Source organism: Tiliqua scincoides, chromosome 5, assembly GCF_035046505.1.
Source record: "Tiliqua scincoides isolate rTilSci1 chromosome 5, rTilSci1.hap2, whole genome shotgun sequence".
Classification (NCBI taxonomy): domain Eukaryota; kingdom Metazoa; phylum Chordata; class Lepidosauria; order Squamata; family Scincidae; genus Tiliqua; species Tiliqua scincoides.
The window spans coordinates 25,568,856-25,596,063 of NC_089825.1; the positions used below are offsets into that span (position 1 = coordinate 25,568,856).

Below are 27,208 nucleotides of genomic sequence, written 5' to 3' on the forward strand. Positions count from 1 at the left end.
TTTCAATCTTCTTAAATATCATAAGCGATTAATGTTGGCTGAACCTTGGTTTTGTTATGAAATTCAATTATGCATTATAATAAACTATATCTATATGTTTTTAACTGTGACCAAAAACAAATCAATAAAATATCTGAAGGAGTTTTTAATTAAGAGACTTTTTTCCAGGTATGAGTTATATTCAGTTACATTCATTTAATTAATGAAAGCAGTCTGCATGTTTGCAGGAGATGGCTGTTTTCCACAGATGTTGTTCAACACACTGACACACCTTAATTGTGTTGATCCCTAAGCCTATCGTAATTTGAAAAGCACTTTTGAGGATTATTTTACATGGTTGCAAATAAGTTACGAACTTTTCAAAAATAATTGCAATAATTACATGAATTATATGGTTGTGAAGTCCTTTGTGATACAATAGACAAACTGGTATTAAAAGTGACTATCTAAGGGCGCAATCCTACCCTGCGCTGGAACAGGCAAGCCAAGAGGCTTGCACGGTAACCAGCGCAGGATTGGGGCCCAAGGCGGCTCAGCCAGAGGCAAAGGGAAACTCTTCCCCTTACCCCAGGTAAGGCACCATTGTCCCAATGGCTCTCCTCGGACTTGCGCCACTTCCTGGCTGCCTGAGAATGGGGGTTGGAATTTGACATAACTGCTGGATTCCAGCCCTGCCCGCTGCTCCCTGCCCGCCCACTCCCAGGGCTGCCCACTGCCCACCCTCCCCCTGACCAAGAGCACCTCCCTCCCGCCTACCCCAGAGGCTTGCATCGGCCCATGGGCGCTTTAGGGTTGCGCCCTAAATCTTAAGCAGAACACGAGTCCTTCATATAAGCAACTGTGCCATGAAACATGACAAGATGTCACTGTTGTAGGTAAACCAAACTTAATCCAGTGGCTGATATGCCTGTGCACATGTAGACACACAAGCCATAAATGTTACCTCCTTTTTACTCCTGGTTCCATGCTCTGAAAATTAAATCTGTAGAAACCTTTTAATGATAGAAAAGAGAACAGAGAGAATAAATCAACATTTGAAGTACTTGTATACAAGTACATTTGAAGTACTTGTATAGCCGCCCTGGGTCCCTTTTAGGGAGAAGGGCGGGATACAAATAAAGTTTATTATTATTCTTATTGTATGGTCAGAAGTAACATTTTCAGAAGCTTCAACCTGTTGGTACTGTGACTGGGATCCGAATAACTTCTTTGAGCATGCCCAGTATGATGTTTGACCTTGTAAAAATTCTCTCCCAAGCAGTGTCACAATCTGCTTTTGAAACTGACGCTTTGTTATGTGGCATGAGGAGCTGCTTTCTGAGAAACAGCAGTGTGACATCCTTTAGTTATGTAGTTCTTTGGGTTCTAGCCAATATTCTATTAAAAGTGTCCCAGTTCTGTATTGTGCATGTACATCACTTGGTGATGCCATTCCTTTTGGTAGTTATCTTCGAAGCTGCATTTGACTCTTAAGGTTCATTACAGACTTTAAAAAAATCTCTCAGTATCGAGTTCAGTTCTGACATAGTCTCAAGCATTCCAGTGGCTTTCTTGCATCATGTCATAGCCAAGAATAACATTTGAAAGAATGTTATAAGGCTGTAAAGGCTATGTACTTGATTTCTAATATTAAAAAAATTTCAAATTCTTTTGCAGGGGAGTTGGCTGTATCTTCGTAGAAATGATTCAAGGTGTTGCTGCTTTCCCAGGAATGAAAGATATTCAAGACCAACTTGAAAGAATATTTTTGGTAAGTTTTTTTTCCCCTCCTTGAATTTTTATTGCTGGTTTCTGTATGCACATGAATACAAGAAAAACCACATGTTAACTGCACTGAAATTAGTGGAGATTGTGCCACAGAAGTGCCATCATAGTCTGTTGAAAGCATGGATTTTAAAAAAATGTTTAGCCATTTTGCATAAAACTACTAGTAATAATTATCTGCCTGATACAGTGTATGCATTATTAAAAGTATCAACAGTTATTTCTTTAAATAGGATAATGATGTTTGAACAAAAGGATTACAGTTTTTCATTCTCTAGTGAATTGTGTAAAGGAAGGTTGCTGATCATTTTTGAAGTACTAAATTAATTAGGTAGTAGTTTAAGATAATACATTTAATTCTTTTACAAATGGAACCTTGCTCAGCTATAGATGATCATCCAACAGAAGCAGCTTTCTCAACTTAAATAAAATATAAAAATCTTATTTTGAACAGCACTAGCAATAATAGTTACTTTAAAAAATAAAACATAAGCATATTCAGGACAGTGTAAGTGTACTGCTGTAGCCTTGTGGTTTTGGTGGGGTTAGCGCTAGAGTTATAGTTCCAAATTTAATACACTTAGGGCCCAGTCCTATCCAACTTTCCAGCACCAGTGTAGCCATAATGCACTCCTGAGCTAAGGGAACAAATGTTCCTTTACATTAAGGAAGCCTCTGTCCCATGAACCGCCAAGCTGCAGAGAAGAAAGCAGAGGCAGGGGAGGCTTTCTGGGGAAGGGGGAGGAGGCCCAACGGGGAGATGGGGAGAGGGTGGGTGGGAGACGTGCCCAGGGGACAGAGCAGGGAGGGAGGGAGGGAGATTCGGTGGGGCTTGGCGCTCGACACGAACACTCTTAATTTGCGGGGCTACTCGCCTTACCTGGGAGAAGGGGACAAAAGTCCCCTTCTGCCGAGGTGCCACCCGCAGCTACTTTTGGTGCGCAGGATGCAGTGGCAGCCATTTTTGCTGCTGCCACAGCCGCATACCACAAGAGCTCAAGATTGGGCTGCCCATCTCCATTTAAAGTTGTTTTTCAGAGGAAGTTATACTCTGGATAGGAAATGGAATTATTGAACAACTGCTTATAATTTGTTGGTTTTTATTTACACATCATCAGTATTCTGCATATATTTTACATTGTTCTGTTCCTCTTTATCTTGAAAGCATATTTTGTATTGACCATAATATGAAGAATATTTGTACACTGCTATTCAATAAAATAGTTCACAAAGTGGTTTACATAGCTAAATGTGCATGAGCACAGCTGAAGAAATCAGATTTGTAGAGCTATAAAGACTAATTTTCAACATGATGTATTCTAAGTTCCACAGTATGTGTGTAGCAATGAAGCAAAGTGAAAGATTTTCATATTTTGCATGCGGCCGAGCATACATAAAGGAAGGGAGCTGGGTTGGGCTGTTTAAATGTACCCATACCCCTGTACCAAGTTGCCACCAATCTTATCCTAGGGGAGTATCTTGTGTTCCTGTGCCAGCCAAACAACCAGTCCCATGCTTTGCAGCTTGGGATCTGCAAACAAGGAAGACATCTATGACACATTGTGTGAATTAATGCAAAGTTGTGTTTGGAAGGTATTGGTGAATAGAGTAATTGTTGAAAGAAGGAGAATGTAAACATAGTCACAACTGACAAGAATGTATACATGTTGAGATGCTGCATGAGGAACACAGGCTTGATATGATACATTTGAGTTGTTGGCATCCTTCAGTCTTGGAAGACTATGGTATCGTGCTCTGAATGGTGGTTCTGGAACAGTGTCTAGTGTGGCTGAAAAGGCCATACAAAAATGTTCAAATTTCTGTTTTTAGAGTGTTGTCCGTAGAAGAAGAGACATTGCTTTTCCTGGATTTTGGGTACAACATTTATGTCTAAGGATCGGTGGCGTAGCTAATGATTGTGTAGCCCAGCGCCAAGCTCAAAATGTTGCTCCAGAAGTGATGTCACAACCGGAAGTGACATCACATCGGAGTTTTTTTTAAGGAGAAAATTGGGAGGAACCTACCTCCTCCCCCCAGCAGCTCACCACCCACTTGCTCTGCTGCCTCCCCTCAGTCAGTGGCAAAGCTAAGGCATCTATCTGCTACCTAGAAGATTTTGTAGCTCCCCCTCCATGACAAAATCAGATTTAGGACACAATCCTAACCTGCACTTATGCCGGCATAGAAGCCCTGGGAGGGTCGCAAATGTGCTGTAAAGCACGTTTGTACCTCCGTGGGAAGAAGCTGTGTCGGTGCATCCAAATGCACCAACGCATGGAGGCTGGCACAAGCCTCCGTGGCGGCTTCCTCCCCGCCACTTGTGCCAGCACACCTGTGCGGCGAACCGGGGCAGGGCTGGGACCCGGAAGTTATGCTGGATCCCAACCCCCCGTCTCTGGGCAGAACGGAGCGGCTTCTAGCTGCTCCGCTCTCCTTGGACTTGTGCCACCTCCAGAGGTGGCGCAGGTCCAAGGAGACCCATTTGGGACAGCAGCCCTTATCCAGGGGTAAGGGGAAGAGTTTCCCCTTGCCTCTGGCTGAGCTGCTGCTAACCAGAAACCCACGTTGGATGCAGTGCAAACCTCCTGTCTTGCCTGCTCTAGTGCAGGTTTGGATTGTGCCCTTAATTAATTAAGTAAATAAATAAAATGTTTTTGGTTCCATGCTGTATCATTATAACATTTCATTGGCACTCAGAATAATCAGTCTCATAGGTCAGTTTTGAGTTAAGCAAATCCACTTTTTGTTCCATAAAGGCAGATGTTTTCATTTTCTGGTTAATTGGCCATATTGTTTGATAGAATAAAGATATTCCAATGCTGTTTGTTTCATTGCATTCTGCATTAAATTAACTTTCCAATGATATATAACATGATGGTACTATTAATACATACTAAGATTTTAGCAATTTTGGTCACCAGTGTCAAGCTCAGCTTGTTGCCCCCTACAACTTGATGCCTGGTACAACCGCTACCCCCTGCACCCCTTTAGCTACACCACTGCTAAGTGTCCTTCCAAATTTCAAGTCATTTTGAATGTTGCATGCTTATTCCATGCACCCAGTATTTGTTAGCAGTATTATTATTTCATGTTCTATGGATTGTTCCAGTTTGTTTTTTTTAACAAACCCCAAAGAAATGTGTAACTTTCTTTCCTATACTTCCAACAACCAGCTGGAATTAGGCAACCAGATATTCAAGAAGTTGCCCTCTAGATGGAACCTAAAACTGATGTAGTCCATGTGGTGGTGTTCAGGTGTCATTCATATGCACCACGCTGTGGCTTCCAGCGCAACCATAAGCTAAATGTGGTCCTTGTAAATTGCTTCTAACTTACTTAAATAAAGTGTAACTTCAAGAAGTCCACAGGAGTTTTATGTTTATAAAAATAATATAATTATATATTCTAGAGTTGGAAGAGGGGAAAATTCATTTTACCTAGGGGGATGGAAATACAAACATGAGGATTCTAGTAAGAAATAATGCATACAATTGTATAATTCCTATACACTGCATGGTAGTTATTTAAAAACCATGTAATGAAGACCAAATATTATTATTATTATTATTATTATTATTATTATTATTATTATTATTATTATTATTATTATTATTAACAACAGTATTAATATACCGCTTTTCAACTAAAAGTTCACAAAGCGGTTTACAGAGAAAAATCAAATAACTAAATGGCTCCCTGTCCCAAAAGGGCTCACAATCTAAAAAGATGCAAAGGAATACCAGCAGACAGCCACTAGAACAGACAGTGCTGGGGTGAGGTGGGCCAGTTACTCTCCCCCTGCTAAAAAAAAGGAGCACCCACTTGAAAAAGTGCCTCTTACCCAATTAGCAGGGGTTTAATAATAAATGCATTTCTATTTATAAAAGAAAGAAAAAAAACCTGAAGATCCTAAAGAATGCCAGTATATCTACAGCAGTGTAAAAGAAGCTTTTGAAGAATTGGCTTTTTAAGTATCAGATGTAGGCACTGGTGACTGATAGTATAGGGCAGATTAATCATAATTTGAGCTGTGTCTTTACCTAAAGTCTTTGTTTTCCATTTGCGAAATAGACTTTATCTTACCATGAGAATTAATGCAAGTAAAAAAGCATGAATTGGCAGTATATTGGATGCAAATTATCACTTATTAAAATGAAAATAAAAGTGTCTTAATGTAAATAAATGTTAGAGTCTAAACAAAGTGCAAAGTAAATTGTGCCAGCTACTGCCATGTGCTGTTGGTAAGAATATGACAGCATATACATGAATATTATTATGCTCTATTATGCTCAGAAATGCTCAGTTGGAATTTTATCTGACTTTTCATTCTCGTAACTAGTTCAGGAGTATAAAATTCTAACTGGCAAGCCTGTAACCAAAGCCTGGATGAAGTGCAAAGAATTTTTTTTTTTTAAATGGAGATTCCCCATATTTTCTCAGAAATGAGATAATAAATATGTATGGTTGTTGCAATTTAAAAGCAAACTTCTCTCCTCTTTCATTTGAGGTCAAATAATGTTTTGTGTAAAGTAACTGGAAAAAGCAGTAGTCATTTTATGTTGCAGAGAAACAGCTGCGTTAATATACATATCTCTTTAGAAATAAAGTCAGATCTCATCATAAGCATCTTTCACTTGAACAAATTCAACTTGAGCAAATTAACTTGAGCAAATAAGCGTTTGGCTAAAAAACGAAAAACAATTTAAATAGTGTGGGATAGTTCTCCCACCATTCCACTCACTAAATATATACCCAGGAGTGAGTTTGAGATGGGAGAATGAATCCGCTGTTCCCTCAGTCTCAGTTCCTGCCATTAGTATCATTAGTTTTTAAAGAGACAATATGTACATTTTTTTTCAATTTAAGGTCTTTTTAACTAAATGCAGTTCCCCTTAGGCACTGACTTAGAACCTAACCCTTGTATGATGCAACTTAACCATATCTTCATACCCTAAAATATTTAATAATTAAGTCAAATTGATTTGATTTTTGTTCCTCCAGTAATGCAGGTGCCTACACAAGGCTTTGTCCCTGCTTTTCCTTGTATCCTTTCTTCAACTCCATGTCTCCATTTATTGTTTTCCCCTGGTTCTGATTTATTAAAGTCACTACCTACTTTGTCTCACTTCTTTTTTCCCCAACCCTGTTTGATCAGCCTCCCCGTTATACAGCATAAAATACAGATTATGCAGTTGAGGGAACCGCCAACCTCCACCCACTGGTCCTGCTGAAGGTTGGCTGCACTGGTGTGCCCGAGAGGTACAGTTCAGAGTAAGTTGGGGCCACATCCAGGTGTTGCAGAGCCAGACAGCCACCCAGGGTCCTGTCATGCACCTGCCCATCATCTGGTTCCTGTGAAGAAGTACCTGTGAGGAGCCCATCCCCACTACTGGGCTACAGCAATATCATAGTCCAGACCAGTGCCCAGTGTGTCCCTGGCAGCTTTCCAGAATTGACCCAACATATCCATAACTGGTTGTGGCAAGCCTTCCTCATTCACCAATGGTAGCCCCATATTCTGAATGGCTTATCAAAGGCCTCAAAGAATACCCCATTCTGGAGTCCCAGCTAACAGTCAGATCTGGATCCTTTGCTCACACCCCAAAGTTGTATACATAGGAGACCCAGGCACCACCTTCTTCAGCAGCAAGAGCAACAGTAGTCGCTGGAACAAGAGAACCACTGTCACAATATTCCATAGATCTTGGATATAAATTCTAGGTGTTAAGGCTGCAAAAGGAAAAAATATTTACGAGGAACAAGCCCTCTTTCAAATAACCAGTTGGAAACCAGTTGAACCCTGTTTCAATAAGTTGGACTTGATGTTAAGAAGGTGTGCATATGAGTGCATCAAAATCTCTTCTATTGAGGATACATGATTTAATACGATAAAGCCTTTGTTTTTAGTCAACATTTGCTATGAGAGCATTGGAAGAAAAACAAATGCCTTCTACTTTATACTTCTGCTTCCCTCATTAATTAAGAAGTAGATGTAAACCCACGAGGTACTGAAGCAGCAAATGTCAGGTGCAGTAGTAGGGTATAGCTCTGATGTATTTCGGCTGTGGTATCAGAGAAAAAAAATGCAGATATGACAGATAAGAGAGACAATTCCTACTTGGTATTTTCACTTATGTAAGAAGATCATGCCACTACGTCTCCCCTTCCCAGTGTTTTGTGGGACTTTCCAGGAAAATAACTGATAGAAAATACAAACTAAATGTGCTTGATTTTTATCAATTAGACTAGTGATTTTCAACCAGTGGGCTGTGGCACACAGGTGTGCCACGAATGTTCTGCAGGTGTGCCACAGGAATTTGGGAAAGGGTCATTTATTATTAGGTCCATTGGGGGATATTAGCCCCTGACCAGCAGCATGGTGTGCCTTGTCAATTATCAAAAAGCTGATGGTGTGTCTTGACAATTTTAGCACCTTGTCAATGTGTCCTGAGATGAAAAAGGTTGAAAATCGTTGAATTAGACCCTCTAGATTTGGGGACCTCGGATATGATGACCCTAGCTGTGTGTCTCTACTCCAGTTGTTCTGACTCATGGTGCTGGAGAATTACAGAAGTAACCTTTTTCCTCAAGCATTTTGCATCCTTTTGGTACCTGTCTTATGGGCCTTTAAAACATTAAGCGGATCCATATGATCCTGCTCCCTTAAATACAAGCATACTAAAAGGAAAATTGACATAGACAGAGTTAATTTAATGTTTAAGAGAATTTGAAGCAAGAATTTGGTGCACTTCTACGGATCACTGAGCATTGTTTTTGCAATTGGGATATGGGTGGCAGGCTGATCATTCTGATTATGGACCTTTATTACGGTCCTTCCTCTCTGCAATAGATTACCAGTGCAGCAGCATCAAGACCTAAGCGGCCTTCCTAGCTTCTCCTGTACCATTAACAGCTCACTATCATATTACCCATTGCCAGCCAAAAGTGCATTAAAGTTAATTTAAAAGCACTAAAACATAGTGTGTGTTGCGGGTAAAGCTTTTGTTTTGCATTGCTGTGGGCCTTTGGTTGTGGGAAGTGAGAGACCCTGGGCAGTTGTCCAATGATGCTCTATAGGTAATTATTTCTAACATATCTGAAGTATTTTTAAAGCAATTGAGCTTCAGTGTGTTTGTTGCCTGTATGGTGAAATAAGAGGTATTATGACTAGATATTACAAATATATTCCTTCCTTCCTGTATAGAGTTATCCTTATCTCTCTTTACCTGAAATAAATGGCTGAACTTAAATCTGAATATTCTGGTGGAACATTGTAAGATAAATATATATCTATGGGCACAATCATAACCCCTTATGCCAGTGCTTTCCAGCACTGACTTAAGGGCAATGCAGCTCTGAGGTAAGGGAACAAACATTCCCTTACTTTGAGGAGGCCTCCATGAGTGACACCCAACTGCAGGATGCAGCACACGTCTCATTGGCACTGCTATGCCAGTGCTGGAAAATACTGACATAAGAGGTTAGGAAACCTATGTGTTTCATTGTTTTCTGAACTGCCACAGAGCAGTAATATTTTAGCTATTGCTATGAATTTCCAAAATCTTAATGTCAATACCTAAATGAATGCATGATATCTAGCTAGTAAATCAATGAAAATTATGCTCAGTGGTTTTTCAAAGCTCAGGACACATCAGTGGTATAAAACCTTGAACCTGTCATTTTGTTCAACATTCTTTCAGTATAAAGTTGATGAGAGGAAAAAAAAATCAATTCCCAGTTGAGGCCACTGTCTGTGTGGAGTTTACACATTCTTTCCATGTTGCAAGGTTTTCTCTGACCCGGAAAGCTCGCATTTATTTTAATATTCATTATTAGAAGTGTTTTGGGTCTTTATTTAGAAGTTTGGTGATGTTTCTGTTACCAGAAATATACTATAGGAACTTTTGTTTACATATTTCAGTTAACCTACAGTAAAATTGATTTTTTTGATAAGTCATTTTGCTTAGAGCTGCAGTTTATGAAAACCTATCAAAAACTTGAAGTGAGGACTTGCTGTACTGACAAAAGCATTGCAATAGTTTTGTTAACTTTGTCAGTTAGAAGTAATGATGGGGATTCTTACCCTATGGTGTTGGTTTGTTCAAGCATTCTGTAAACACTTTTAAAAAGGAACCAGGGTTTTCTCCAAGTTTTGCAGCATTGGTCCTTCAAGAATGCATTATTATTAAACTAATACACACCCCTCCCAGGTTAGTAATTCAGTTACTGTTCCACTTAATATTGAATATGATTAGTTCATTTTTCAGCCCTATCCTAACTGGGTTTTATGACAGCAGAACAAAGGTTCTGCTATTGTAAGTGGCTGTACTGGGTGCACTGTGCAAACTACTGGTGTTCATTTTGAAAACAGTTGCCACAAATGGCAGCTGTATTGGTGGCCTGCTGCTGCAGCTGTCTATGCATTGGACTACAGATAAGTCAGTATGGGGGGCAGTTGGTGGGAGGAAGAGGGTGGGGAGTGGAATGGGGGAGTGTCTGGCTGGGAAGTGGGGGCAGGTAAGAGTCAGAATGGAGAGGGAGGGGGTGGATTCAAGCAGTAGCAACTTTTGCCAGGATCTTAGCCCTTTGCTTTCCCTGTTCCCTCTCCTTTACTCTCTTCAGACCTATGCCAGAAAAATGGCTGCCATTGATCTGAGGACACCCAATGGGTCAGCAGATGCTTGCTTCAGGATAGACATTCCCTTACAGCAGGGGTCTCCAAACCCCAGTCCAGGGGCCAGATGCGGCCTGCAGAGAGCCTCTACCCGGCCTGTGGCCAGCCTCTGATCTCCTGAGAGCTTCTGGCCCAGTTGACCAAAAACAACCAAAGTTGTGCTTGTGGCATGGGAGAATGGGGGTCCATTGAAGTGTGTGTGCTTTATTCCTTGGGCTGTGTTGGTGCTTGGAGAAATCCTGGACATTTTAGCCCATGCATTCATTCATTCCAGTCATTCATCTAAGTTGCATCTCTAATGTATTTATTTAAATTTTATATTTAACTTTTTTTTCCGGCCCGCCACACTGTGCCAGATATTTGATGTGGCCCTTTGGCAGAAAAGTTTAGAGAACCCTGCCTTACAGGATAGAGGTTCCCAAACTGTACACCATGGTGCCCTCAGGCGCTGTGGCAAACTCAGAGGAACCAAAAGATGTCCCCAGCGGCCTCTTCTTCCTGGCTGCCACCATCTTGAATTGCACAAGATGTCAGCACCCAGGAGAGCTGTGAAGAGACCGCTGTGGAAGAAGGGTGCTGTGACCATGGTAAGTTTGGGAACCGCTGCCTTAGCCTATGGAGACCTTGACGACTGGCACTCTTCCCCTGTGCAGGATGCAGCTCATGCTGTTAACATTAGTGTTGGGGGGGGGGGTGTTAGGATTGTTCATTGTTAATTGTTAATTGCTAATTAATTGTTAGCTGATAATCATGAAGCACAATATTGTTTTGTGAATTACATGTTGATAACACACAACTGAAATGGGTTTCAGGGACAGTAATTGTTTAACAATGGAGATATTTGCCCTGATGCTGTATCAAGATCCATATGAAGAAGCAGAAACCATAAGCATTTTTTATTTTTAAAAATTCACAAGAAAATTGTTTTGTTTATATCTGAGGCCCTATTATAATTACAGTAAACAGTTGCTTGGTATGTCTAGTTTTTTTGTTTTATAATGTTAGCTACATGTAACCTAGTAAGACTATAGTAAGATGTTACATTAATGTGTCTCTTTTTGGAATGCTATACTATAATTGTCATCTGTCTGAGAATCTCAGCTTTACTGGAATATAATTCCTGGTATAAAATATGTTGTCTCCTTTTTCCTGAATGAGAAGAGTGTAATAGAACTTGATAGATTTATTGCCTCTTACAGAAAGCAGAGCATGTGGTGAGAAAAACAACTGGTCTTCTGTTTGTGCCTTCTTCTCTTTTTCTCTTGAATATTAAGTTTGACGGTAAACTGTCATATCATGGCCTGCCATGAAAGACGGCAAGGCATAAATGCAGTTTTCGCTTGAGACTGAGTGAACAGGCATATTACATACTATGAGTAGTTGCATCTGTCCCTTGGCTTTTTGTTAGCATTTTCACAGTAGCCAAGCATTTAAATCTGAAGAATGCAATTTCTTCACGATGCTTAGTAATGCAACCTTTACGTTATGGCCTTCATGTTCTAGTTTGTGAGAAGATGACATGGTTATTACTTACTGCTGTATTAATTACAGTACTTGTGTATTTCCTTATAACTAAAGTGTGTGCAGGCAGTTGTATAGTGTAAATTTTAAAGTGTCAGACCTCATCCTGATACCCCTAATAGCCACACCCCCATCATTACACCTTATTAAGCCAGTTGTAAGGCAAGAACCCCTTAGGCTCCTCCTTCTGCTCTCAATCAGCCAGTCAGCCAATAAAAATATTAGAAATCTGATCCTTTCTCCAATAATCATCTGTTCCTTCCTTCTTATCAGAATCAGCAAAAGTGAACCCAGTCCTGCCTCCCCGCTCCTGCTCGCATTAACAGTTTCCTGCCTCCCGGCTGGAACTCCCTTTTGCTCGCCGTTGGAATACTGGCCCACAAAGTTTTCTATGCAGCAAAAACAGTATTCAGGCACCCCAGACGCAGGCAGACTCGAGTCAGCATGCATGGGGACGAGTGCTGAGTCAGGGAAGCCCTGATTCAAGTCTTTTTCAGAGTCTTCCATGTGTGCAAGTTGCTGAGTCACCCAAAATCACACATTTTCACAACTCGAATCTGAGTCACTGACTCAAGTTCCCAACATTGTCTTTAACCTTTTTCATTCCTATAAGTTGCCATGACCCAACAACTCAGGCATTGTGACCCCATTGGTGTGCCACCCCATGGCCCTGCAGTGACAAAAACTGAATGTAGGGAGACTTTCTCCTTATGATTGGCTCTCTGGAACTCTCTCATGTGGAAGTGAACATCTGAATAGGGCTAAGAAGGCCATAGTATGTACCTTTGTCACTTCTGCAGGCCTCTGGAGCAACTGGAAGTTTGGGTTTCACAAACCCAAAAATGAACTGGAAGTTTCTGACTGCTTCTTGAAGTCTGCAGAAGCCTTCAAAGGTCTGTGGAGGTCTGGGGCAGCCTCCAATCACACCTGGAGAGCTCCAATTTGGAGCCACATGAGCTCAAAGGTGGGTGGAAGGGCCCAACTCAGAACTCACTGGCCATTGAGTTGCAATCCATCAAATAGGTTGTGACCCATAATTTAAGAAACCCTGCCCTAAAGTATACAGGGCACAGACTTTAATGGTGAATTTACTGGAGATAGTCTTTTCTGACTCAATATATAAAATAGGCCATCATGGTGAAATGCAAGAAGTTGCTAGAGACGTGAGCAACTTGCTCTGTTTCTTAGAGAGTTTTAATTGCTTTCTTTTTAAGTGATCAATTCTAAATAGTTCTTTCGGAAGTGCATCCTATTCATCACATGCAAGAGAATGGCAAATCTTCAAAGAAACTGCATTTCAATATAGAGACAAAACCTAGATATTAGTCATAGGATTGAATGTGAATTGCTGTTCCTTTCAATTATGCTTGATTCATGGAGGCTACAGTCTCATAATTATTTATATGAATAGTCCAGATTTGCATGCTTAATCTTTAACAGTGTTGTTTGCTATAATCTTCTACTTTAAATGAATTGTTTTTTGTTTTTATTTTTAAATAATGGAAAGATAAAATAGCAAATAGCACTTTGACTGATAGCCTACATGTTTTGTATCGAATAGAATAGGCTCTTCTCTTAACTACAATATATTCTTAGCTTTATACTGCCACAGGACTCTGAGTTAGTGTCCTAGGTGTTCTTTTGCAGTGCAGTGTCTAATGCTCTGTTATTGTAAGATTAGGGGACCTTTTTAATTTAAATGCTCTGCCTCCCTCTTCTGGCCAGAGAGAAATATTGCATAGTTTTGTAAATGAAAAATGTCAAGAATTTTTTACTATACCACATATTTGTATGTTGTTCACAAACCACATTGTGAACTTTCTTGTTGAAAAGTGGTATATAAATCCTATTAATAATAAATACTACTAATAATATTTGAAATTCCTTATTTTTGCAATAAGCCTGTGAGGCAGGTCAACTAAGATAAACATAGTGAGTTTTTTGGTGAGCCAGGGATTTGAACGTATCAAACTTAACACTCTTTCCAAACTATGTAATTTCCACAGAGTATTTCAATAACTATTAGAAACTTCATGTTGCTTGTTGCCGCATGTCATTTGCTTTTAGTATGAGAGAATGGTAGTGATTTGTCACTGAAAGATATAGCGTTGTTGTCCTGCTCTGAATTTGTTGGCAACCTTCAGTCTCGGAAGACTATGGTATTGCACTCTGAATCAGTACCTTTTAAAATACAAATTAATTAAACTTTATTTTGAAAATAAAGTACCAAAAATTGGTACTGTATGTACATTTGGCCAGCATCTTATGTGGATTTTACCTGCGCAAATTCAACTACACTCACTTGGTCTAATAAATAGTTAGTACAGATGGTTCCACCCACGATTTCATTTATTTAAATACATGCTCCTGAGAGAGCCTGAGATCAGATAATGAAGCTACTGTTCCTTCAGTCAGTCTCTGTTCCTACATGCCTTACAGTTTTTAAAGAGATAGTACATATTTTTCAAATGTAAGGGAATTTCTAGGTTATTTCAAGTGTATACAATTTTACCTTTACTTACTGACTCTGAAATGTAACCCTTGATTAAGATGCAGGCTGACTGTAACAAGCAAGACATTTAAGAGTTGTTCTAACTATATCTTATGTCCTGTTTCTTCCCAAGGATATGGATGCTGTTTTTGTGTGCAATTTACATTGCTAAATTACCGTATTTTTCGCTCCATAAGACGTACTTCCCCCCCCCCCCAAAGTGGGGGGAAAAGTGCATGCGTCTTATGGAGCGAATACTGCAAAAACAAACAAAAACAAAAAACTCCGCCCCTGGCCCCCCCCCTGCCCGCTCTGCTCGGCTTCGCTTCCCAGGAAAGTGTGGGTGGGGTGGCAGTCTTGCTGAGCAAGCCTGCGTGTCTACTCAGAAGTAAGACTCAGAGTCACTGGGGCTCACTCTCAGGAAAGCGTGGGTGGGGTGGCAGTCTTGCTGAGCAAGCCCGCGTGTCTACTCAGAAGTAAGTCTCAGCATCACTGGGGCTCACTCCAAGGAAAGTGTGGGTGGGGTGGCAGTCTCGCTGCCCAATCCTGTGCATGCCTACTCTGAAGTAAGTCCCATTAGAGTCAGGGGGGCTTACTCCCAGGAAAGCCTCTCTCTGCCCTCCAAGCCTGGAGCATCACATCCTCTCTCCCCCCAAGCCTGGAGCATCACAGCTTCTCTCTTTCCCCCCCCAAGCCTGGAGCATCACAGACTCTTGCTCTCCCCCCAAGCCTGGAGCATCACAGCTTTTCTCTTCCGCCCCCCAAGCCTAGAGCATCACAGACTCTTCCCTCCCCCCAAGCCTGGAACATCACAACTTCTCTGCAACACAAACACTTTCCCCCTCTCTCACACACACAGGCTGCCCCTTTCACTTACACACACAGATGCTCTGCCCCCCCCTCACACAGCAGGGGAGGGGCACTTTCACTCATCTCATCCAGCATCTGAATGTAAGCCCCCCCCCCCCATCACAAAGAAAAAACTGTCTCCTTGGTCAGAATGCCAGTGTTTGCTTATTGCACAAGCCCCAGGTAAGGCTCAGTTCTCATCATAAATCCAGAGGTTTGTTGTGTCTTGAGAATTCAAGTTGTGGTTGGACTTTTCACTTGTTCATTTGTATTGGAATCACGGAAGAACTGGCGAGGAGGTAGATGTGGTGTCAGCAGTGGCCCCGTTAAGGGTAAGGCCTGGGCATCCAGCAGAGTGTACTGCACAGCTGCAGCTACTGGAAGGCAATAGGGCCCTCGGGGATATAAGGAGTACCAGAGGCAGAAAGGGTTTGTGGGTTTTGAAAGAGTGCAGGTTGGAGGTAGGAGAGGAGACTGACTGGGTTTATTGAATTTGGAATCTGACTGTGGATTGTGACTGGACTCGGATACCCTGATGGATTTGACTGACCTACCTGGAACCTGACCTTGGACTGTAATTTGGCTTATTGGCTCTGGACTCTGATTTGGTAACTCTGACTGATGGGACTGGAACTGGACTCACTTTTGCTTGCTGCACTGGTGAGTTGCACAAGGGGGACTGATCAGCCTTAAGCGGGCACGAGGCCCAGTGGATTGGAATTTAGCAGAACATCATTGTAGCAGAAAGATAATGTGATCCCCTATTTGTGTGTACCTGCTTTTGTGAGCTTCATAAATTCTGACTCTAGCGATGATGAGTTCTTGGGGTTCCCAGAAAACTAGAGTACTCAAACCTTTAAGTCTCTCCATTTGTTAATGACAGTGATAATGGTTCTTAATGCCACTGTTGACTGCTGTTCACTTTACACGGTTCAAATATTATTCTGTTATAGTTTATTAAATATTTTATTACACTATTTGGTTCAGAATATTTTTTTCCTTGTTTTCCTCCTCTAAAAACGAGGTGCGTCTTATGGTCAGGTGCGTCTTATGGAGCGAAAAATACAGTAATAAGAATTATTTTTTATTGGGTACTACAACAGTAATTGCTATGTGTTCTGGCTGTAAATCTTTTGATGACTATGGATATGCATAAATTTTACATGATTAGCTCTTGTTCTTTTGCAGTAGGTTTTGCAGTGTAAATCATATGAAATATTTGAGCGAATCAATTCCATCTTTTTTCCAGTCGCATGTAAAGTACTATGTATTAAGTGCCCAAATACATCTGTATTGGAGGTATTTATTTCTCTATTCTCTCCTAGGTACTGGGAACCCCAAATGAGGATACCTGGCCTGGAGTTCATTCTCTACCCCATTTCAAGCCAGGTAGATTTTAAGATGCTCTTAAAAGCCAAGTATTCTGGCATTTTGAACAGATATTTCATTTCAGATGTATGTTTGGAAGGAGAAAAGAGCAAGGTGCCAGGATCTACTCCATGGTATATTCAATTGACCAAAAAACACTTGCCGTTGTTTTCCTTCTTTGTTCCTATGTTCATAATACTTCAATCAATAATGTTACTATTATAATTGCAATAAGAATGCAAATAACATTTGCATTCTTTTTATTGTAATGGGATTGGTGTCTTTTGGTTTGTTTCTACCTAAGATAGAACCTTTGAATTAGTGAAAATAATCAGTAATTGTGTAGAACGAGTATGTTTCTAAGAGATATAGACACCCTTGGAGAATAAGAATCTATGTATTCTTAAACACTGTATGGGAAAGGGATTAAATATGCATACCTTTTTTGCCTTGTTGATGGATATTTTTAAACTTCATAATGTGGCATTTTTCTGCACCTTCCTTAGTCTCCATCAATGTAGGGTACTTGACATTAATGGGTGAATAGTTGTTGCGTATAAAAGAGGGATTTAGGTTGCAATTCTAACTTTCACTGGAACAGGCTGGCCATCTTGCCTGTGCTGTATCCAGCGCAAGGTAGGGGCCAGCTGGAGCACAATTTGGAGGAAGGGGATATTTATCCCCTTACCCCATGTCATGCACCAACCACCCCAGGGGGCTACTTGAACCTGTGCCAACAAAATAGCTGATGCAAATCCAGGCAGCTCAACCATCCTGGCTGGGAGGGTGGTTAGGATCTAGCCTAAGTTGCTGAGGCTGATCCCACCCCCTTCCAGGCCCTGTATGCCCACCCACCGGCTGGCCTTCCCCACCCCAAAACCCCACTGCCCCCCAATCTCCAACTCCCTGTGCTGGCCTACCTTGGCTGGCATAATGCACCTCAGCCAGGTGTGGATTAGGCACACGCTGGCCTACCCAACTCCCAAGGTGGTGCGAACATGCTTTATGGCATGTTCACAACACCTGGAAGGCAGTGCAAGTCAGCTGGCTCAAAAGTAAGTTTGGATTGCTTTGTTAATATACGAAGCATCTGGTTTAGGAGTGATAGGGCACTCAGTTAAGCAGTCTCTTTTCAACTTCTTTCTTGGTCACCATTGGCAATCTTGAATTTGTGTCTGGGTGGGACTCTTCAACAGTGCTTCATGCAGTGTTAGCATTCCCAGTGCATGGTTCCTGCCAGTCCCCATTTGTTTTCTTTAGAATGCACCACAAAATGACCCTCAACAGAAACACAAAATGGTGACTTGCAGAAGTTGGCTTTGGGTTTCATTCACTGCATATTTCAGGTGCTATGAAGCTGCTGCTGCCTGCAGAAGTGTGGCAAAGTGGGAAAAAAGTTCCATCATTGCCAACAACCAGTGGCGTCGCTAAGGGGGTACAGGGAGTAGCAGTTGTATCAGGCATCAAGATTTAGGGTGGCAACAAGCTGAGCTGGGCACTAGTGACCAAAATTGTGAAAATATTGGTATGTATGAATAATCCATCATGTTATATATATCATTGGAAAAGTAATTTTATACTGAATACAATGAAACAAACTGCATTGGAATATCTGTATTCTACCAAAAGTTATGGCCAATTAACCATAAAATGAGAACACAACTGCCTTATGGAATGAAAAGTGGATTCTTTTAACTCAAAACTGACCTATGAAATTGATTGTTCTGAGAGGCAATGACATGTTATGTTATTGACATGTTGCAATGACATGTTATCATGATACAGCATGAAACCAATAAGGTGTTAGTATGAGTCAGCTCTCATTTCTGTGTATACAGTTACCCCTGCTAACTGGGTAAAAAGGTACTTTTTCAAGTGGTACTACTCTTATATTTAGCAGGAGGAGAATAACCATCCCTCTTCACCCCAGCACAGTGTCTCTGACCGTTAAGGGCATACTTTTTATTTATTTACTTAATTAAATTTGATTTTGTCTAGAGGAGGTTACAAATCTTCTTTGACCCCAGGTAGCAGATAGATGCCTTAGCTATGCCACTGACTGAGGGGAGGCAGCAGAGCAAGTGGGTGGCGAGATGCTGGGGGGAGGAGGTGCGTTATTCCAATTTTCACTTTTTTAAAAGCCCAGGCATGACATCACTTCCTGTTGTGACATCACTTCCAGGGCAACATTTTGAGCTTGGCACTGGGCTACATGTGGGCTACACCACTGCCGACAACTTTAAGCCCCCTTTGAGAGCAGCAAACTAAGAATTTTTGTGGGTGGATTTGGGGAGTGCAATGCAAGGTTGCAATTAGAGTTATTGAATCAAAAGGAATCTGAGACATAGAATTTTGAAAGGTGCTCTTTGCATCTGCATTCTTTGCAGATATGTACATTAGCATTTGCTAGCATGATGGGTTTTGTATGCAAAGAAAGTGAATCCTGATTAAAGATCATTGCAATTATTAAGTTGTAATTAAGTTAATTATGATTAATTTGTCTCATTGATTGTAATCATGCTTTTGTCATTGGATACAACCCAGACTTGGAAAACAGCCTGCATAGGTCTGCTCAAGTCTTTGAAAACTCAAGGTAAAACATGCAATGGAACATCACAGCCAGATCTTCTAAGACCTATGCTTCTGCCTCAAGCATAACAGAAACGGATAATATTGAAGCTGCATGTTTCAAAATGAAGCACTGGGAGGGAAAAACAACCCCCTAGCATATAGTCTTTAAATGATTTTAGACATACTCTTGCTGCTTTATAATAGCATATAATTCTATGCATTTTTTCCAGAAACAAAAAATCATTAATATATTTAATCCTATGCTTAAACAAGCCTTTTGAACCATGGAAAAGCAGAATAAAAATCTTTTAAATCAATGAATAAAAATAGAAATAGACAATGTAGTGTCATTTTTTAAATATGAAACGTACTGTACCAAACTCAAAGCACATCTTTAAGAGTGTGGCATGGTATATTTCATGTAAAATATTGCTTGGACAGTAGGTGGCAGTCAAGAAGTCTTTCTAATTTGGTTAATTCTCCGTTGAGACATAGTTTAACCTGTGTGCTTATGTGTACTTGCTTTTTCATTCTTTCTATAGAGGAGATTCATGTAAATAAACTGAAAGGAAAATGTAGCTCTTAGATAATATTGTATTAAACTTATATTTCCAGGGTTAAAGGCCTTACGTTTTGCCAGTTACACATATATATGCCTGCTATGAAAACAAAACAAAACTATGCAGTACTTGCAAAAGAAATCTGGTGGAATCCACTGAATGTTTTTACTTCATAAGGATACATAAAGTATACCTTGTTCTTTCTGCTGCCCTCTGCCTTTATGTAAAATTGCAAGCCAAAGTGTGACTAGCTGTTCCTGTTTCTGCGGTGCCCATTTATTGGCAAGTGCCAAGCCTATACTCCTCTTGGCTTGGGAGCAAACTAAACAAGGCAACAGCAGGTATGTGTTTTAAATATGGAATTTTCCCAAGTGTCTAAAACCAGATCTTCTTTAAACACAAAAAAGAACATGGAGATGAGAAGTGCAGTACTCCCCACCCTTCCACCCACTGCGTGCAACTTATCTCCCTACAGTTTGCTCCAGTAGATGCTCTTTCCCTATCTGATCTCCAATAGCAGAAGTGTGCTTAGCTGGGAGAAAATCATTTGGGCAGAGAGGCAACAGGGAGATAAGCTGCAGGGAAGAGCAGAGTTCTGCTCTGTTTATTCTTTTATCCTTTTGCTGTTAAACGAAAACGACCCTGCTCTCATTTTTTGAGTGGGGCAGATCTGCAGCAGTCCTGCCTAGTTTGGCAGTGAATTCCTCAAATTCATTATGTGCTATGTGAAGAAGTACCTCCTCTTGCCAAGCTAACTTTCCCACCAGTCAGTTTTATTGGCTAACCCAGGTTTTAGTGTTATGAGAGAGGGAGAAAATCTCTCCATTCCGTGCATAACTGTATCGGTCTCCGCATTGTGTCTGTTCTCTCCTCCCCCTGGAGAGCCTTTTGTCAAGCTATAAGGCCCCAAACGCTGCAGTCTTATCTCATAAAGAAGGTGTTTCAACCCTGTGATAATTTTCGGTTTCTTGTATTTTACTCTTTTCCATCTCTGCAATATGCTTGAGGTGTACTGAGCAGTCTTGAGTATCTTTGAGGCTAAGACATTTGCTTAACAATCCAATATTAGTGTGGGAGAAAAGCTTTATGATTTTTTTAGTAAGGCCAATAAGAAGAGTTTACTGAATAGTTTTGTTATGGAATCAGTCCTAACATTAGGAATCAGTCTTAACAACCAGGAGGTCTGGTCTAGAGGGTAGAGATCTCCTTTAACCCGAAGATAATCTGAAGGTCACCAGTTCGAGGCCACCGGCAGCTCCGTGAATGGCGAGACCTTGAAGCAGCTGATAAGCAGAGCTGAGTTATTCCACCTGCTCTTTGGTGTGAGCGAAGAAGCATCTTGGCTGCCCTTCAAGTGAGAGATGAAGGAGCTGCTTGTCAGCCAGTGTGGGAGGCAACTGGGGACCAGAAGTGATACCAGACTGTGAAAGATTCATCTGAAATGTTGTGCGGTTCTTGAAAGATGGACCCTTTCTGTTATTGTAAAAATTCCCTTGGGAGTTTAGAGATAGCCTGCCTATGTGAACCGCCTTGAATAAAGTCAGAGGAGTAATCCGATGACCAGAAAGGCAGTATATAAATACCAGTATTATTATTATTATTATTATTTATTACTCCCACAGTGAAAAACTCCTTCACTGAGCAGTATGCCACATGGCTGGAGTGACAAATAGCTCCTTTGTGCATGTGTTACCTCAGACATATGCAATATCTCCACTGAACGCATCCTATATGTGGTGTTATTGTTGCTGACACATGTATGTTGCATGTGACTAGTAAGGTGCATGCTGTAAGGAGGTGTTTGAATAATACCCCACTTAATAGTCAATGTGTATTTCTCCTCATTGCCTCTCTTAGTGCAGATGGTTTTTCTTTCCCATTCTAATTGGAATTGGAAAAAAGTATGAGAAAGCACTGATGAAGAGAATGTTAGCATCTGCTCAAAGAATGCTTTGATGTCTAAGCTTAGCTGCTTTTACTGCAGAAAACAATGAATATGAGCAGAACGCAAAATTAACAAAATAAGCACTGTGCTAAAACTACTGGCAACTTAATTAAATATCTACAGCATTTCAAATGATGAAGAGAGGTTTAAAATTCACTTCATCTTAATCACTTATTAGCATCCTAATTTAAGAAACCCTTTTTTTTTCCACCCAAGGTGCAATTCAGTGTAACATTGAGGCAGTGTTCCCTCCTGCAACAGTTTCATAATTTGTTCTGGATAAAGCTGTGGTAAGTTTAGGCCAAGGCCTAGACTTGATGGGTACCAAAGGATCTTCTGCCTTTAGCACAGTTCTCTGTCATGTTTTACATTCCCATACAAGTGATAACAAAAATAAGTTATTTATAAAAAGATTTATTTATGTTCAAGTTCTCCTCTGAGAACAGGCACACACACATACCCTATCCAGTGGGCTCAGCTTGTTTTTGCAACCTCCAAGGCAAGCTAATTAGCACTTGTTCATTACTGCAGAACCTGGCGCACTTTTTTTTTTAGGGCAAATATACGAACATACAGGCATCAGTAGTTTCTTAATAGAGTAAATGAACCTTTTCATTCCCTTATCTGTGATATAGGAGGACCAGCAGAAAGATGCTGGGATCCAAGTTCCCAAGTAGTTAGTGGGACCAATTAGCACTTACTAATGAGCTACTCCAAACTATCAAATATCCCTGAAACTTTATGTTCAGTGTTTTGGTAGTTGATTTGCAGTTCAAGGTAGAAGACTAATGTGACATCCCATCCAAATTTCCAGTGCTGATGCAACCATGTGTGTACTGCAATCTGCAGTGGGAGAGGGCAGTCATGGAGGCTTCCTCAAGGTCAGAGAATGTTTGTTCCCTTACCTTGGGGTTGCATTAGTGCTGGAAAGATGGATAGGAAAGATGCCCTAACTCTGACAACATGTTGATGCATCACTTACAGATTACTATAATATTAGAAATGTATTAGAAATTATTACTATAATATTAGAAATGCATTTCCCTTACTTTAGTGTTTCTCAAACTGTGGGTTGGGACTCACTAGGTGGGTCGCAAGCCAATTTCAAGTGAGTCCCCATTCATTTCAGTATTTTATTTTTAATATATTAGAATTGATGCTACGATAGTATGCGACTGCATTTGGGGAAATGTTAGACTTGTAATTTTAACAAGGTATATTTTTAACAATGTTAGTAAATAGGACTTCCTCCTGGATAAGTGAGGGTAGGATTGCAGCCTAGGATTGTTAAAAATTTTCCTGCTTGATGATGTCACTTTTGGTCATGACATCACTTCCAGGGGGTCCTGACAGATTCTCATTCTAAAAAGTGGGTCCCAGTGCTAAATGTGTGAGAACCACTGCCTTACTGTATTTCCTTCAAATCCATCTTAGGTTTGTTTGTTTCTGGGGAGGTATTGGACATTGGAGCCCTCTGTGGGAGACGGTGCTTACAGTGCAATGCTATACATGTCTAATCAGAAGTGCTATTCAGTTCAGTGGGACTTACTCCCATGTAAGTGAATTTAGGATTGTAACCCAAGAAATATAGAGGGACTGGTTTGTAACATAATTCTTTACCACAGGACAAGTGGTCTGCTTGTGGAAACATTGTGAATACTGCATGTTATATAGATAGTGTGGGGAAGGATCTTCATGTGCATGTTGGCACCGGTGTGCACATGAAAATGTAGTCAGAAGAAAAAAAATTAGGTTGCAGGGAAGGATGTTGTTGCCTGCAACTTTCAAGTTGGCATCTAAATGTTACCTGTTCCTCATATGGATCTAACTAGACAGGCAGAGCTGTGTAGTCTCAATGCATGAATGAACAATATCTGGAGAATTATTTTAAATTTGGTATGCACAGGGAAATGTTTTGGTATGAATCAAATTTGTGCAGGTACAGGCTCTACTTAAACTACAATGAAACCAAACTCTTGGCACATAACATTTAAAAGGTCACAAAGCACCTTTTTCATAGACTTCTTGGGAAAAGTTCATGGAACCAGGGAGCATCTGATTTTGGCCAAATGTCCTGTGCCAACTAAATAGGAGTGTCAACTTTTGCACTTGACCACTAGAATGCAGAAAAAAATTTGAGGGTGGGGCAGAATACAAATTGAATAAATAAACATAAAGAAAATGGTTACTGTTTAAAGGGATGGAAGAATTTTAGGAAAAATTTCACACTAAGTCCCAGAACAAATGTGCAGTTATTCCATGAGAAAATACATCTGTGAGTTTCAACTCATGTGGAATTTGTGACCACATGTGCATTGTAGTCTGGGAAATCCTTCATGGCTGTGCTGTGCTGGTTCCTCCTTATAGTACTGCCAGTCATATGTATGCCAGCAACATTGCCTCTCAAAGGGAGTAGGAGTTTCCCCTGAGGACTTGCCTTTCTGAGAGCAGAAAACTTCCTGGTTTAGGCGTATCATGTGATTTCTGATCCAACCTTCACAGGGAAGCTTCCCCCCCCCCCTTTTCAGTTCTGTTTTTTAACCAAGAAAGTGGGGCTCCCGTGAGAGGAAATACCTGTTGAAAAAATTGGCTCCCTTCTTGATTCCCAGCAGGAAGTTCCTCCATAATCATTTAAATTTTATTTTAGGATGATTGTCTGAGTGATTTCCTAAGGCAACCTTCCCATTTAGAACCAGGGAAAGGAGCAGTTGAGATTCTATGCAAGCAATCAGATTAATCATCATGCCCCAGCACAATTATTCATGTTCAGTGGAGACAGATCAGGTCCAATGTTTGCTCTCCCCTCACACACATTGTTCTTGACTGCAACAAGAGCAAGGATGGGGCAGTTTTCAATGGTGAACGTGGCTGAAGGAAGAAAGGTGGAGTGAAAAGCGCTCATTCAACATGTATTTATTTTCCATGAATATTTTTGTTCTTGGGGTAAACAAGACCCTTGACCCCCCTCCCCCCATGCATGTTTAATCTTCACATTGTGGGTGCATGTGCTGACATAGTGACAGGGCCTTGTGTCCTGGACAACTGTTTTCCCAGTCAAATGCATCCCAGTACTGGACATTTTGGAAGTGGTTTGAGAGGCTCCATGAGCTTGTTACTCATTTCCTGATTCGCCTGCGACAGTTCCCTGGAGAATTCAGGACACTGTCGCTTCTGTCTATTCCTAAAATGCCGCATCTTCTTCACCCTGGTCATATGAGGTGTCTGTTGTTTAGTTTGTGCAAAGGAGAGCCCAGCTTTACTGATTATAGCATTTCTCCAATCCTTACAGTTGAAGGGAGAGGTCAAGAGTGGCTCCCGTTCTAGATCTCCATGTTTACTGTCTGATCTCCCACTTTACAAAAAAGCTGGTTTTAAGTAGCACAGTACGTGTGTGACCCTTACTGCTGCTAATGCCAGAGGTGAGAATGAAATCCCCCCCCCCAACTTTCCCTGGTTACTGCCCACTCTCCCCAACTTTCCAATATATTCTCAACAGGGCATAGGGAGTACTTACCTGTTTCTTCAAACACCTATTGCAACACTGCAAACAAGAGCGGGCTTTCAGCACTTGCCACAGTGCTGAGCAACTGTCCAGTGCTGAGGGTCCTGGTTGCGGGAAGAGAAGAGACTCTGGGTCAACAGGAACAAGAACCTGCTTCTCCTCCCATGTCCCTCAGTGCAGCCACACACCTCCTCTGCTGCACCCCAAGATGCTAATGTGGGACTCAACTGGAAGAGTAACAGCATGTTAGCTGAGTCACCCAGTGTATATAGGCAGCAAGTGTGGAAATGTTGGCTTCTTCTAGTAGGGGGAATTTGTTGCTTGTTTAAAGCCTTGTAGGCTTGCTCTGTCATACTTATGTTAGATGTCTCACAGCCCAATCCTATGCATGTCTACTCATAAGTAAGTCCCATTAGAGTCAATGGGGCTTACTCCCAGGAAAGTGTGGATAGGATTGGGCTGCCAGGCTGCAATTCTATCCATACTTTTCTAGGAGTGAGTCCCATTGAACACCATGGGTCTTTCTTCTGAGTAGACATGCATAGGATTGTGCCCTCATTTGATGACTTTTCCTGCCTACTTGTTTTCTTTCTCTGTGTTACAATGGCTGCAGCTGATCCAGTAAAGTTCTGTGAAAAAGTCAGTTTGCTATGTGTGGCACTGCTTTAATATGTCATCTGTACTGTGTCCATCCCACAATCTTCACAGAGGAACTGGTCAGGGATGTCAAAGAAGAGCATTCTTTTCCTGTAGTATCCAAGATGGTTATTGCTCTTCTTCACCAGTCTGTAGGGATCCAACAAATACCTATACCTGGATCATGTATCAGTGGGCAAGTGAAGTAATCATACTTTTAAAATGTTACTCCTGTTTGGAGGATGATTTGTACAGAGCAGTTCCCATGGAAAAATGTGTGACTCGTCTTTCTAAGTCTTATGTCATTTCTTCGACTCAAAGTTCATGTCTTAATTATTGTTTGATACTAATATCCTGAACTCTATTTGGAATGTAAAGTATAATCTTGTTTTTGGCATAACAAATTCTGAGGATTGTCTATGTACTTTTTGAAAATCAAAATGTGTTTTGAAAGACTTGTCTTCCTGGATTCATTGTTGGACATGAATTGAACATATGGGTGTGTGAGTATGTCTGTGTGACTTCCTCTTTGCAGCTGTCACTACCCACTCTGCCAAAGAACTCCAGCAGCTCATGGATTGTTTTAGCAAGGCCTGCCAAGATTTTGGACTGACGATCAGCCTTAAGAAAACACAGGTCATGGTTCAGGATGTGGACTCACCTCCCTGCATTACAATCTCTGCGCATGAACTGGAGGTTGTCCATGACTTTGTGTACCTTGGCTCAATGATCTCCGATACTCTTTGTCTCGATACTGAGCTAAACAAACGCATCGGTAAAGCAACTACCATGTTTTCCAGACTCACAAAGTGAGTCTGGTCCAACAAGAAGCTAACGGAACATACCAAGATCCAGGTCTACAGAGCTTGCGTCCTGAGTACACTTCTGTACTGCAGCGAGTCATGGACTCTTCGCTCACAACAGGAGAGGAAACTGAATGCTTTCCACATGTGCTGCCTCCGCCGCATGCTCGGCATCACCTGGCAGGACAAAGTTCCAAACAACACAGTCCTGGAACGTGCTGGAATCCCTAGCATGTATGCACTGCTGAAACAGAGATGCCTGCGTTGGCTCGGTCATGTCGTGAGAATGGATGATGGCCGGATTCCAAAGGATCTCCTCTTTGGAGAACTCGTGCAAGGAAAGCGCCCTACAGGTAGACCACAGGTGGGAAACTCTGGCCTCTAAGCGGCCCGCTTGGAGGCATGGCCTTTCCCAGTTTGAAGAGACACTTGGCCAACAGACTGAGGCAAAGAAGGAAGACCCATAGCCAGGGAGACAGACCAGGGACAGACTGCACTTGCTCCCAGTGTGGAAGGGATTGTCA

At 41.2% G+C, this 27,208-nt stretch overlaps 1 protein-coding gene across 3 annotated transcripts in view; it reads left to right on the forward strand.

Annotated features, from left to right (window-relative positions):
- Positions 1–27,208, forward strand: part of CDK14 (cyclin dependent kinase 14) — a 348,112-nt gene that overhangs the window by 195,570 nt on the left and 125,334 nt on the right. For all 3 annotated transcript variants that reach the window (XM_066628515.1, XM_066628517.1, XM_066628516.1), the window contains 2 exons: positions 1,657–1,750; positions 16,625–16,688. In XM_066628515.1, the coding sequence (XP_066484612.1) occupies positions 1,657–1,750; positions 16,625–16,688 (158 nt within the window). The remainder of the gene's footprint in view (positions 1–1,656; positions 1,751–16,624; positions 16,689–27,208) is intronic.